General features: G+C 40.9%; 1 protein-coding gene across 2 annotated transcripts in view; it reads left to right on the top strand.

Moving 5' to 3' along the window:
- The window catches only part of LOC148032962 (kihadalactone A synthase LFS-like), a 143,738-nt gene that overhangs the window by 7,368 nt on the left and 123,424 nt on the right, over positions 1-12,946 (top strand). For both annotated transcript variants that reach the window (XM_087683658.1, XM_087683657.1), the window contains exons 2-4: positions 6,526-6,721; positions 6,988-7,086; positions 11,572-11,623. In XM_087683658.1, coding sequence (XP_087539784.1) covers positions 6,526-6,721; positions 6,988-7,086; positions 11,572-11,623 — 347 coding nt within the window. The remainder of the gene's footprint in view (positions 1-6,525; positions 6,722-6,987; positions 7,087-11,571; positions 11,624-12,946) is intronic.

The following is a 12,946-nucleotide window of genomic DNA, read 5'->3' as shown; positions in this document are numbered from 1 at the left end:
GATTGGCCGACTAGCTGATCACCGCTAGGAAGAGATAACCCAATTATCTCATCTTGAGCTGCCAACTTATCCAATAATGAGAGTATCGGGTGAGTTACCAAAGCAAACATGTTGTAAGGGTCTGAGTGGACAGCCTTGCTGAAGAGACCGAGATAAAGCGATTTTCTCTGTAATCCCTCCATTAAGAGCAATATGGGCCACAACACCCTGACTGATGGTATCAACTAGAGAAATCATACGGGGGCCAAAACCCATTGTAAACATTAATTGCTGCAAAAATGACCAACTAACATGATCAAATGCCTTCTCAATATCCAGCTGAAGCATAACAACCTGTTGGCTAGAGGCTTTGGCATAATCGATTCCCCCTGAACATTCAAAATGTTGTGCATTATATTCCGACCTTTAATGAAACCGTATTGACGTGGATGAATGAGGTGTGGAAACACTTTCTGCAATCTGTTGGTAATAATCTTGGAGAAGATTTTATATAATGATCCCATAACTGAAATGAGTCTCCATTGTTTCAAAGAGGTCAGAGAGGGAACTTTGGGCAACAACCTAATGACTACAATCTTCCAATCTGAAGGCATCATACCCGAGTTCCACACCTGCTCACACAATCGAGTTAATGGGTCCTTAAGCAGTTGCACATTGGCTGAAAACAGCTCATTAGGAAGCCCATCCCAGCTTGGACTTTTCCTTGGAGGCAAGTGAGACAGCACTTCTTCCACTTCCTCTTCAGAAATATCGGTCTCCATTAAATTCACCCATTCTGGTTTGACCTAATTACTAACCATGTCCCAAATGTATATTCGAGCAGAGAGAATAGCATCTGAAAGGATCTCTTGCGGACCCAACAAGGCCCTATAAAAGTCAAGAGTCATCCGAATAATGGAGGCAGGATCAGCCACCATATCACCTTGTCCATCCTTTGTCACAACTCTATAGAGTTGACCACTGTAAACGCCCCGAACAACGTAGTATGCTTAACAATTATGATATTCGCTTGTTTTCGAGATTTAATATAAAAGAGAATGAACACTTAAAGCTGAAAATGAAAATTACTCACAAAATTACAGCCATGAAAATGTAAAAGTAATGGAGACAAGATTGAGGGTTGAAGATGGGCAAACCCCCCCCCCCCCCCCCCCCCGAAGGAATGTATTTCTGCTCAACCCAAGTTCCTTATGGAAGACCTCAGTTACAATCAACCTGAGAGTGAGGAGAAGTAATTCTCACTCTCACAAGATCATGCAAAGATGTACAAACACACATGCATTATCTATTATGCAATGATAAGAACTGATTTCTTTACAGTATGAGAGAAGAAAGAGGGAAAATCAGCCTTTCTTCATTGTTGATCAGCAGTACATGGATAGGGCTTGCTTCTTGTTGCTAAAATGGAAGAAAGAGCTCGAGAAGGAGGTGTTGTAATGAATTTACAGGCTTGCTGTCCTATAAAACAGCAGTGATAGAAGAGGGAATATGGAGGAATTCGATAATGGAGAAGTGGGGGATGATGATGAGGATGGATGGGGCTAGTTTCTGGCTATCTGTGGGTGTTGTACATGAGTTTACAGCAAAGAAAAATGATGCTGAATGAAGAAAAACGAGCTCTTATTTATAGGAGAGGGAAGAGCTAGTACAAAAGGGGAAAGTGGAGTAGCACAAGACAAGTGTCCAGCCACATATGATGAGATGTGACAAGTGGTGGGACACTTGGAAACTTGTGTGACAAGTGTCTTGACACTTGTCTCTTCTCTATGGCCTTCCTTTTTGGGCTGAATATTGTCAAGAATAGAAACAACCAAATTTAGTAAGCACAGTTAGAGTACAGAATTTACTATTTTTAGAATGATATCCCTATTTTTTAGGACTAGCATTTTTAAGCTAATTCGAGGCTCCTAAAATTTAGGGACCTCCTAAAATTTAGGGACCCCCCAATATGGGTGTCATATGAAAGCTTTTTCCGTCTACATCGCAAAAACGGTATCAAAATCTTAATGTGACTTTCCTATGCAAAGAAATGTGCATTTCAAGCTTTCAGCCCACACATGCACATTGTACAAGCATTTCATGATCATGCCATCTTGTTGATTGTAACTGTCTATTTTGGCGGATCTAGCCCACACTTCAAGGCATCAATCCTTTCTGTGTGCGAGTCTAACCCTGATATGCGTAAGTTCTGGTCACAGGCACCTAATCGGGCCATATAGGTGGAAGTGTGAACTATCTTTTCTCTAACCCACCGCGTGGGTCTACCATAACCTATGACCACTCATCAGTGGTGGCCAGCTCCAATGCACTTTTCTTTATATCTAATTAGTGCAAAGGAAACAAATTTAATAAATCATTATATAGATAAATTAATAAAAAAGGATACAAATTTTGTTTCTATAGAGTTGTGACATCCTTTACGCGCACAATATTTTCCCGGGCATATTTCTGATGCAGACGAGCAAAAAATTGATGAGTTTGACTATTGTTATCATGTAAAGCTTCGGCTCTGGCTAACAGTTTGTATTTTGGATACTCCTCTTCTTGAAGAGATTGGACTTGCCTTTCAGCCATTCAATGCAAGTGAGCAAGTCATCATCGGAATCCCTAGTTTGACACAAAGCCAAGGAACGAGCTAATAAAGCTTGAGCATGTTGCAATTCAGCTCGAAACAAGGAAGTGCTAAATACCATATTGTCGGGATAAGGCTCGCACATTATCCCTAAAAACCGCCCATGCTTCCATCCCTCTAGATAGAACCTTCAAGCTAAAAGAAGCTATCAGGTGTTGAACATCTTCCAAAAACTGATTTTCCTGCAAAACAATTTGATTAAACCGAAGAGGCAAATGGGTAAGGAGAGCCTTGAATGCATGAACAGGTTTGTGGCTCATTTCCAAGACTAAAGGGTAATGATCTGAAAGAACATGTTGTCTTTCAAGCCGCATATCAATGACTGCAGGAAGAAAGGAGTCACTTTGGCAGATGTAGATTCTATCCAGTCTGGCCCAAGTATTTGGATGCTGAAAAGAGTGATAAGTATATCCGGCTTGTGATGGATACATCGAGGATATTCGTAAGGAGGAAAATTCGCTGCAAGGAGAAATATTCGCTTCCTCAAGGTTGTTGGATTGGCCTCACAAAGATTTGCAGCGAGATAAGTTTAATCGGATGGCTAGGTTAGGGTTGAAGACAGTCTGTGATGGGTTTATTCCTGGGCAGCCCCGCCTTTATTATTTTAAGCGTATTTGTCAATACTTTAGGGTGCCTCGTGGATACAGGGACATTTGGTCGTCGATACAAGATTGTCTTTAGAGGTTCTCTCCTTTGCCTGCGTTACAGCCATTGCATCCATGGCGTGATTGGAAGTTTGTGCTTCCTGATGACTTTTAGAAAGGGTTAGCGAATCAAATATATCGTCAGATGGTGGAAGCTAAAAGATGGATCACGGGGAAGGTTAATAAGTTCTGGCATCTCAGGGGTAGCAAAAAGAAGTGGCGGGACAGATTTATGCAGCTTTGGAAGTCTAAGGTTCCGTATCAAGGTAAAGTGTTCTTCCAACGGGAGAAGTGCTCCGTGCCCGAAAGATCTTTGTAGGGTGCTGTGTTTTCTGTACTACATGCGATGAGATATTGCTTCACCTCTTTGTCTCTTGCCTTGTTGCGCGACAAATTTGGAATTTCATTTTCCATGTGTGGTTCTCCGTGACCTAGCACCGCATACTAGTTCGTTCGTGGATTATGGGAAATATGTCCTCTATGCCCTCTTTGTCTTCAGATTGTTCTTGCCTGTTCCATTTTCTTAGATGGATAGCCTTGTGGCACATATGGCGTACTCGCAATGCCTTTATTTTTGATTCGGCATCGGGCATCCATGGGCATGTCGCCCGTGTGTGTGGATTGGTGTTATGGCAAATCACTTCTATGATGTCAGCTGACCTGGTTCTTCCGGACATTGCTGCTCCCTAGTTGGTGATTGTTCACTCTACTCCAGCTATTCTTACTGTTTGATTTATTAGAATTGTTTATGTAATAGGTTGTTTTGAGAGCTTGCTTGCATCTTCTAAATTTCTATAGAGACAGTGTGAGAGAGATTGAGTATGTTGACCTGATGGTCTGATGTAATAGAATGTAAGAGATACAGAGAGAATGTTGACTTGATGGTCTCATGTAAATATTTACTACTTAATTCAATTATCTTCACGAAAAAAAAAAGAATCAACACTTAAGTCTTAGAATCTAGAGAGAGATATCATATCAACCATAATTCGTGAAATTAGAGACATAATTTGTGAAATTATAGGTAGGAGGGAGAGGCAGACGGGAGAGACGGGAGTCGGGAGATTGGTGGGCTTGGCAGTCGGGTGGCTAGGCAATTGAGAGAGGCGCGAGAGGCGGGTCAGGCAAGTGAGAGTGCCGGGAGTCGGGTTAGTTGGCACGAGGCGGGCAAAGAGTCACGACAGGTGAGCCGCGATAGTAATCGCGAGAGACGGGAGTCGGGCCATCTGGCGCGAGGCGGGATAGGACACGATCGACGTTTAAAAAAAAAAAACCCTGCTGTTGGAGCGGCCGTTCCAAATAGGGAACGGCTTGGAACTGGCAAGAACGGGACAGGGAATGGGCTGGAACATTTCGCTAGCGTTTTTTGGGCTTGGACCTCCCGGAACGTGTTAATCCATTCCTAAGTGCCGAAACAGGTGTTCCCTGTTTCTATGGGTGGCGGTTGTCCAAGATTAAGGGATAAAGTGTATATTTCTAGATTTGTTATTTAATACTTGCTGTAATCTGATTTAGGTCCGGTTTATACCACCCCTGCCAAGAGGGAAGGCTGGTTTTAGCACCCTAGCATTCAATGGGATTTTTAACAGAGAGGGTTTGGGAAGGGTTTTGAGGCCGAATTTGCTGCTGTTATTAATTGGGCTTGGAGATTAGTATGTGCAAGACTTCATCAGATTTCACCAGCCACACTGTTGAACAGAAGACGAGGCAACATCTTTTCTTCAACCAGCAGGTAATCAGGGTAGAGATCAGCCACACTATTCGAGAAAGGACATGCTTATCTAAGGGATCTTTTCGCAGATAACTTCTATAGTGGGTGAGTGCTTTGCCTTTCTTGAGTTGCAGGCTCAATCATAAAGACGACACAGGCTTTGCAACATGAGAGGGGCTAGAGACATTTATGGAGAGCATTCGTGAGGTGGTACCCCTATAGTGGAGGGCTAATTTAGACACGTTAGACATGGATTGGGTTGTTTAGCATAGGAGACGTTCTCCTCTTTGCAGTGGTGGCTACTAGTGGAGAGAGTATATTTATATTTTCGTTATATGAGAATTGTCAACTTGGGAGAGAGGATTTTGATCAATCAAGTTCACAGGATGCTCTCAGTAGATGATTAGGGTTGCAGCTTACTATGATAGGAGTTAGAATTCAGATTTGGGCCTTGAAACATGCTTAATGGATGGTTGGAGATATTGGCATATAGAAGGAGGCCTCTCCAAATGTTAGAATGGGACTTTGGGTGGTGGGTTTGGAGAAATCCCTTTGCAAAGGTGCCTAGGGATGTCCCCTTCTTCGGCCACACCACCAGATTGGGGAGGAGGAGCTAGATGAGCAAGATCAGGGTGATGTGCTAGCGGCAACTCAACGTTGGATTTCAAGGATATCTCATTGGCCTTCCTAGCTAACTTCTAGAGGAGATTGGAGGATAGCTTTAGACCTAGAAAGATCCCACTCATTCTGTGGTTATTGGCATACAAGCCTAGCAACTTGCACTTGGCTTGGTTATGGTAGAGAATGAATCGTTTGTGTTAGATGAGGGGAGTCAAAGGAGATAGATATTGTATATAGGGTTGCCCTAGGGCTTAGAAGGTATGGAGGAGAGCCCTTAGGATAATACTTCATTACACAAAAAGTGAAATGTTTCCCTAGGATCCAACATGCACAGGAGACTTGATGCAAGCCAAACTCACAATAAAAGGGATTGGATATCAAACTCACCTCCCACTCATAGAGCCAAACGTGCTCACCCTCAAGCCTGGGAGCTAGTAGCTTTCCAGGCCATGACCTCATCTCGAGGGTTGGCGTCCCATACTACTAGCCGACACTATCCCGATGTATAGATGCATCAGCCAAAGGGCCAAGAGTCCAAGAGTGGTGATCACACAATGAATTGCACAATAGGTTCTTGAGTCCTATAAATAGGTTTGGCTGCCCTAAGTCCCTTATAGGGCTAATTTTTTGTAGTTTACCTTGTATACTTTGTTTTAAGGGTATTGATTTATAGAATTTTTTTTTTCGTAGGAAAAAAGTTTGGAACTTTGTTTGAATGAAACTTAACAAGGAGGCTTAATTATTTAGTTGCATGCCTTGTTTGCTTGCTTAATTGGATAAAAATTGTCTCTATGGCTTCATCCAATGAACATAGCTCGATGAAAATAGTCTCTATGCTTGCAAGGGTTTGCACATGCATTGTTCGAAATTCAATCAATCTGAAGTTTACTCATAGATGCTTAATTTATCTTTACCAGGCATGTTTGGATTGTGGTTTTTTCTATGTTTTGAACCATGGAATCAAAATGGACTTCATGGAGCAAGTATTTGAGGAGAGCAAGAAGTTCTTCTCACTTCCTTTGACTGAGAAGATTAAGTGTTTACGAAATGACAATCATAGAGGATACACACCTTTCCTTGATGAGACATTGGACCCCTCAAAACAAGCAAAAGGTTATTTTTCTTTTTATTTTGTGATAAGGAGTTTTATTCATGTTTATATAGTAAGTCTTGATTGAATTTGGCTGTTGGCATTTACAAGAAGTTACATCATTCATGATTGCAGGTTCATGATTCCTGGTGTGTGTTATTGCATTGAAAAGCTTTGTGAGATATTGCCCAAATTTTCAAAATATAAGTAGAATATGTTCACTTTTTTGCTTTTAAGTTTGGTTAGCTTGATGTGCACTCCTTACACCCTATGTTGTTGGGGTTCACAGGTGACTGCAAGGAAGGATATTATATAGGAACTGAAGTGGCTGAAGATGATCAGAGGGCATCATTGCGCTTTTATGGACCCAATATTTGGCCTTGTGCTGGTACAATTTTGCATTCTGATAATCTGTTGTAAGCAGGCCTAACTGTTATCATTGACCAGAATGATAGTGCACCTTGGGATAGATAAGGAGCTTGAAAAAGGTATTAGGGTTGAAGTCGTACAGTGGTGAAAAGTAGTGGCCATTGTCATGCTTACTGTAGTTTACGAGATATGACTGCCAATTTGCCTCTAAAGTTTAAGTTTGGGCTCTCTTAACTCTCCAATAATGCTAGGTTGTCAATGTTTTTAAAGGATGCTGCTCATTCCATTCAGCGAAAGAACTTTTCGATACTGGTGTTAAATCCTAAGCCTATGTTTCTTCTTTTTGGGCTCCAGCTCATGATTGTTGGTGATATGCTTGTTTGGTGACTTTGTGACAAATTTGCATACACCTGATTGAAGTGCATTTAAGACCTTGAAGTCAAACCTTCAACATATGCTGCAACATTATACTGCTGTGCAATAGGTCTCTGACAAGCATGACTGTAGAGCAGACATGAAGTGTGAGATTAGGATATGGCCTTTTATGGCGTAATTCCATCACATAAATGTGTCATAAGGGCCAGAGTATGCCAAAAAGGCATATGTTGGTGCAAAAAAAAACCTAAAAAATATGATGTCTTCTGCAAAATATGTGCACAGGGATGCAGAATTGATTCGCTTCCTCAAATTTCCATGTGAAATAGTAAAGCATGTAGCTTGTGAATGTCTAAAACAATCAAGAAATATGACCTGTGTGTTTCCTAGGATGATATGTTGCGAGTGATGGCTAATTTTCTTGTTGAAAATTGGTCTGAACTCAACTCTGGTCTATCCAAAATTTCAAAATCTTCATTATTCCAACCACTTCTTTGCTTGAGTTGATCAACCAACATCTCTTTTGCAAACAACTTGCTAACTATTCCCATTGATGCTGGGTATGATAACTGTGTAGATTTGATATTGTCAGGGACCTGAGTATGATGACCGTTTAATGTTCATGTAGGGTTTTACCCCCACTAGGGCAAGGTAGAGTTTCAATATTTCTGCTGAAGTAGCAAGAGGGATGGATTGGTGAGATTGGAGACAGATCTATGCCACATGGCTTCCAGAGTGATGGACTGGTGAAACTGGAGACAAACCTATGCCACATGGCTGCTGGCATGATGGATTGGCAAGATTGGAGATAGACCTATGCCACATGGCTGTTTGGTGATGGTTGTTGCCCTTGTACTGAACATTGAAATATCAATCCATGTATTTTTCTCTAGAGGGCTTGGCATTACAAGTTATCATATTTGTTGTTCTACTTGTAAGGAAGTGCTAGGGCGAACACAGAAAGCACAAAATATATAATAACACACAATAACACGTTACACAATTTATGCTCAAGAGAAGAAGGGCGCATAGAATGATAAGAATGCATGAAGGGGCCATTGGCCTCTGTATCTTGAGGAGTGGAGCTGGTGATGAGCTGGTGGAGTTAGAGAAGTCAGAAATAGCTTCAAGTGTGTGTTGCAACTTAAATTGGCCTATGCTGTCCGCACTCCATACATGGAGGATATCTCAGCCATTCATCATAGATTCGGATTGTTTCAGCCATCATCTAACTGCTGATCATCAAGGCGGCTGCTGTCCATCCTCCCAAGCTTGTGTGTGCTGCAGCATGTTGCCCGAGGAGCTGTTCTTTGCCCAGTGCTGGTGTTGCCATCAACTGGTGTCACCCACCAGCTTGCATTTTCTGCATCTTGCTACTGCCTGTGCTTTATTCTCACTCATATTGCTGCGTTTGCTGTGTGGGACCCTTGACTAGGTGCCACATCATCATCTTCAGCTGCATTTGCAGTTTCGTGTCCCTCTTCTGTCCATTTGTCTCACTGATCTGGCATACATTGCTGCGTTTGCTGCTGCCAGGCATGCACGGAGGCTACCTTGCCGCATTTTGGGATTTGTCAAAGTACGACACACTCTCCAACTTATACTCCATGCCCCGGCCCTTGAGATAGGAGTTTGGGGGTGAGTATTATATTCATTGCATAGTGTGTTTGCTGCATTGAGAATTGTATTCTATTTGGTATTCATTCTCCATTATTCATAGTGTTCATTGTTTCTGCACTACCCTAATTCTGTATCAGTTTGTGTCTGTCACACGATTGTTTTTGTGTTTTTTGTGGTAGAGTATTCCTTTACAGCAAGGAGTGCCAATGTTTTGGGGTCAATTGGGTGTTGGCTTGTCTCAAATTTTTGAGGGTAGTCTAGCCCAAAGTAGTAAGGTGTTAAGTTTTTCCTTTATCTTTTATTTTATGAATTTATTGCTTGCTGTAAATTGCCGTAAATGAGGTGCTTTTTAGGGTTCTACCACCCTTCCATAAAATGGAAGGTTTCTGTCATGGTTTCGTCATCGGGATTCGTGGACTCCCTTCAGTAGGCGGCCAAGAGGCACTTGATTTGCTGAAATTGTTCTCAGCTGTCTTAAAATTCAGCAAGCATATTTTCTTCAAGCAATCAAGAATTGCATTATGGTGATGCCTCATTACAAGACAATGGAAATAATTCTATGCCTTATCTTGGTATGGGCTTTCAGCATAGGCAGCATGTTGTAAATGCTGGTTATGATGATGAAATTGGAACTTCAGTGCATAGACATGCTGAAAATTAGCAAGAAGAAGAGGATTCAGAAGCATGGGAATCAAGGAAAGGGAAACATGTGTCTTTTGGACAGGAAGATACGTTTCAAAAATGTGGGAAATCTTGGGTACTTTGGAGGCCGATCCATATTTCATTCTATGGCTGGTCATGATATTGCTTCTTTTGGCATTCATGGCACGAATGCTTTTGACATGCATATAGTAATGCATGGAATATATTGGCAGATGTATCTTGGAATGGCTGATGGAATGCAAAATCTAATGTAAGTCTCATCGGAATGGTCCGTGACATGCAAACAGGTATGATTGGCAATGCATCCAGTGCTCCTTGTATTTTTAGTGCAAATGAGATCAGGGCTAGTCAACTACATGCAATGTTTAATGTTGGTCAAGTTGGAATCACAACAATTGCTTTGTAGCAATTTGAAAGCTCTAAGAATCTTGGTGATTCTAGGGAAAAAAGGCCTAGAACTTAGTGTGGGTTTTGGCACAAGTGAAGTTAGAGGTAAAAGTTTCCATGTGCTGTTTGGTGAAAATTTTAGGATTTCTTTGCTTACGGATGGATGCAAATGGGATGGAGAAGCATGACCTGGCAAATCATCCTCAATTTTGTACTTTGCCTCGACGTGTTTTAGTTAGAGCTGACTTTGGATTGAGCTTATTCAAGTCTAGTAGTGCATAGAGGGTTTAGAATATTGCCTGATGCTCAAGGAGGAGTTTGCACCTCCACTCTCCTAGTGATGGACAACTCAGTTATATAGTAAAAATTCTTGAATATGTTGATTAGGGTGTTGTATGCTGATAGTATTTTTGCCATTGGGATCACTATTTAGTGTACTAGTCATTGTGAGTTGGTATGCAAATGTGTATGGTATGCACCTAGGCTTTGAAACTATACATTTGCGTGATGTATGGAATACATGGAGTGTACATTTGGATGTGATGTACATTTACAAGGCATGTATGAGACACATGGATGGTATGCAATGTACATTTGTAGGTGATGCAAGAGAAGTACATTTGGATGAGTCACCCATGCATGTTAAGAGTAGAGAAACCTTCTTGCAGTTGCTGTAGGAAGCTTTGGTTTGCAGAATGATGATACTACTATAGAAAAAAAAAGAGGGGCACTTTCTATGGAAATAGTGGACATGCAGCTCTCTACATGTTTAAAAGGAATGGATATGCCAAGCAAGTGAAGGCACTGAAGTCATTGAAGAATTAGATGTTGCAACTGCTGATTTTGATGATAATTGGGTTTTCTATGCTCTTTGTTAGTCAAAATCTTCTCTACTTTGTAATGTTTGGACCAAAGCATCCTTGTGTTGTAAGACCAAATTAGGACTAGTTTTGTAAGTGATAGTTCTTTCATTTGTTTTCTCACTGTCACTATGTTCGAGTCTCAATTCTACTTGCACAGTGTGCACATTTCGGGCTTGTTGATTGATGTTAATGCTAATTCACAGCAGATTTTATAATGATTCATGTTGAATCTAATAAATTATTTTTGACATGAACTGATCTTTTTGCGCACACAAATTAAAGTTCAACTGTGTATATGTTCTAGATCGTAGAAACAAGTCTCCTTCTCATGAACTAGCATTTCTCTGTCATGCCATTTTTTGAGCTGTTTTATATATCTCCTTTTGTGCCCAATGCGGGCTTTCTTTACTCTTGCATTTTCTTTTTGGATCACTAGTGAGCATTTTCTTGTTATGTTGATTTATCGTATTGATATACAAGATATACTTTGTGGTGATTTGTACGCCTGCTCAAAAATTGTTTTGATTGGTATTTGACAACTGAATTTGGTGAGGTGTAGATGAGAGAAAGTGACTGATGCAGTTTTGTTTTTGCAGATTTGTTACCTCATTGGAGGGACACAATGATGAGATACCATGCTGAAGCAGTGTGAGTCATGTCATCTAGCATTCACCTTTCACTTTGGCATAGATAGTGTTTTTAAAACCAAAGATCAAAGCATGTTGACCTTTTCAGGCAAACTTGCCTAGTTTTTGTGTGGTTAGAGTTCATTGACTTTCCCTTTACATATCTGGTATTACTTGGATTGTAGACTCTTTTTGTTTGGATTGACAGTCATATTCCCTAATTGCTACCCACAATCATATAGAAGAAATTTATTATTAGTGTGTGATATATAAGAGAAAACTGACCTGGAAGATAATGGCCAACTGTTTGGGTGTCTAGAAAGGGTTGATAGGACCATTGGAGAATAGAAAAGATTGACAATGATAGTTGTGCTGAATATATAATCATAGCCTGCACCTTATATGGTGCACCATTTCCTCAAACAAGTGTCATTTTGCTTACATAGCTGCAATCTCAGCAATTTCAACATATACAGCCCAGGATTTATACGCTGCCCTTCTAGTAAGAAGAGAAGGGAGAGCTGCATGTACATTTAGGCTACAAGAGATACAATTTAAAATTGTGCTGTCTGAGTGCCCCTATTCTGATGAAGCATCAAGAGATTGATAGTCATTGAGGCTGTTGTAGGGAATTTAGACTATCAAAAGTAGAAAACAACACTGTTTTTCATAGTGTTCTTTTGTCACTCTTAGATAAATGGACAGACTGAACTAACAAAACTTCAGATACATGGTTCATTAAAATGTTACAGTCACGATGGAAACTTCATATGCTGCGTTTTGATGGGTCTTGGGGAACATCATATGTTTTAGTGGCCACATCTTCCATTAGTGGAGGATTCTATTCCAGAATAGGATGTTCACAGACCATTGGTGGAAGGGTCTACTGACATTTTGCAAGGAAGGAGAGGATTCTCTAGGTCCAACAATACAGTATATTCTATTTGATCCAGATGAATTAACAGTATTCCCAATCAATTAGATCGATGTTGCAATTCAGTTTTGGGCCTGAAAGATTCCTTCAGGAGCATCATTCCTTTATGGATCTCATAGAACACTACAGGAAAGTTCTGCCAGGTTAGAATCATATGTTTTGGGCATTAGCAGTAGGGGCTACCAAGATACAGGCAACAGTGTTTAGCATCAGCGTGGGACAGCAGCGGGTTCATGCAGTACAAGGGTGGGGCATTCCAGTGCCTCGTGGTGCTTTGTGGGTCACAATTAGAGTGGATGATTCTATCCTCACTATGTTAGTGGTGTATGCATCCAATAATCTGTGAGTGCACAACTAAAGCAGAAGCAATAAACACAAGGTATGAAACACAACACAATGAACAATGAAATG

Source organism: Lygodium microphyllum, chromosome 8 (assembly GCF_053477565.2).
Source record: "Lygodium microphyllum isolate KBCC chromosome 8, Lygodium_microphyllum_v1.1.10, whole genome shotgun sequence".
Classification (NCBI taxonomy): Eukaryota; Viridiplantae; Streptophyta; class Polypodiopsida; order Schizaeales; family Lygodiaceae; genus Lygodium; species Lygodium microphyllum.
The sequence above is the reverse complement of the archived record's forward strand: the minus strand, read 5'-3'. Positions and strand labels throughout refer to the sequence as shown.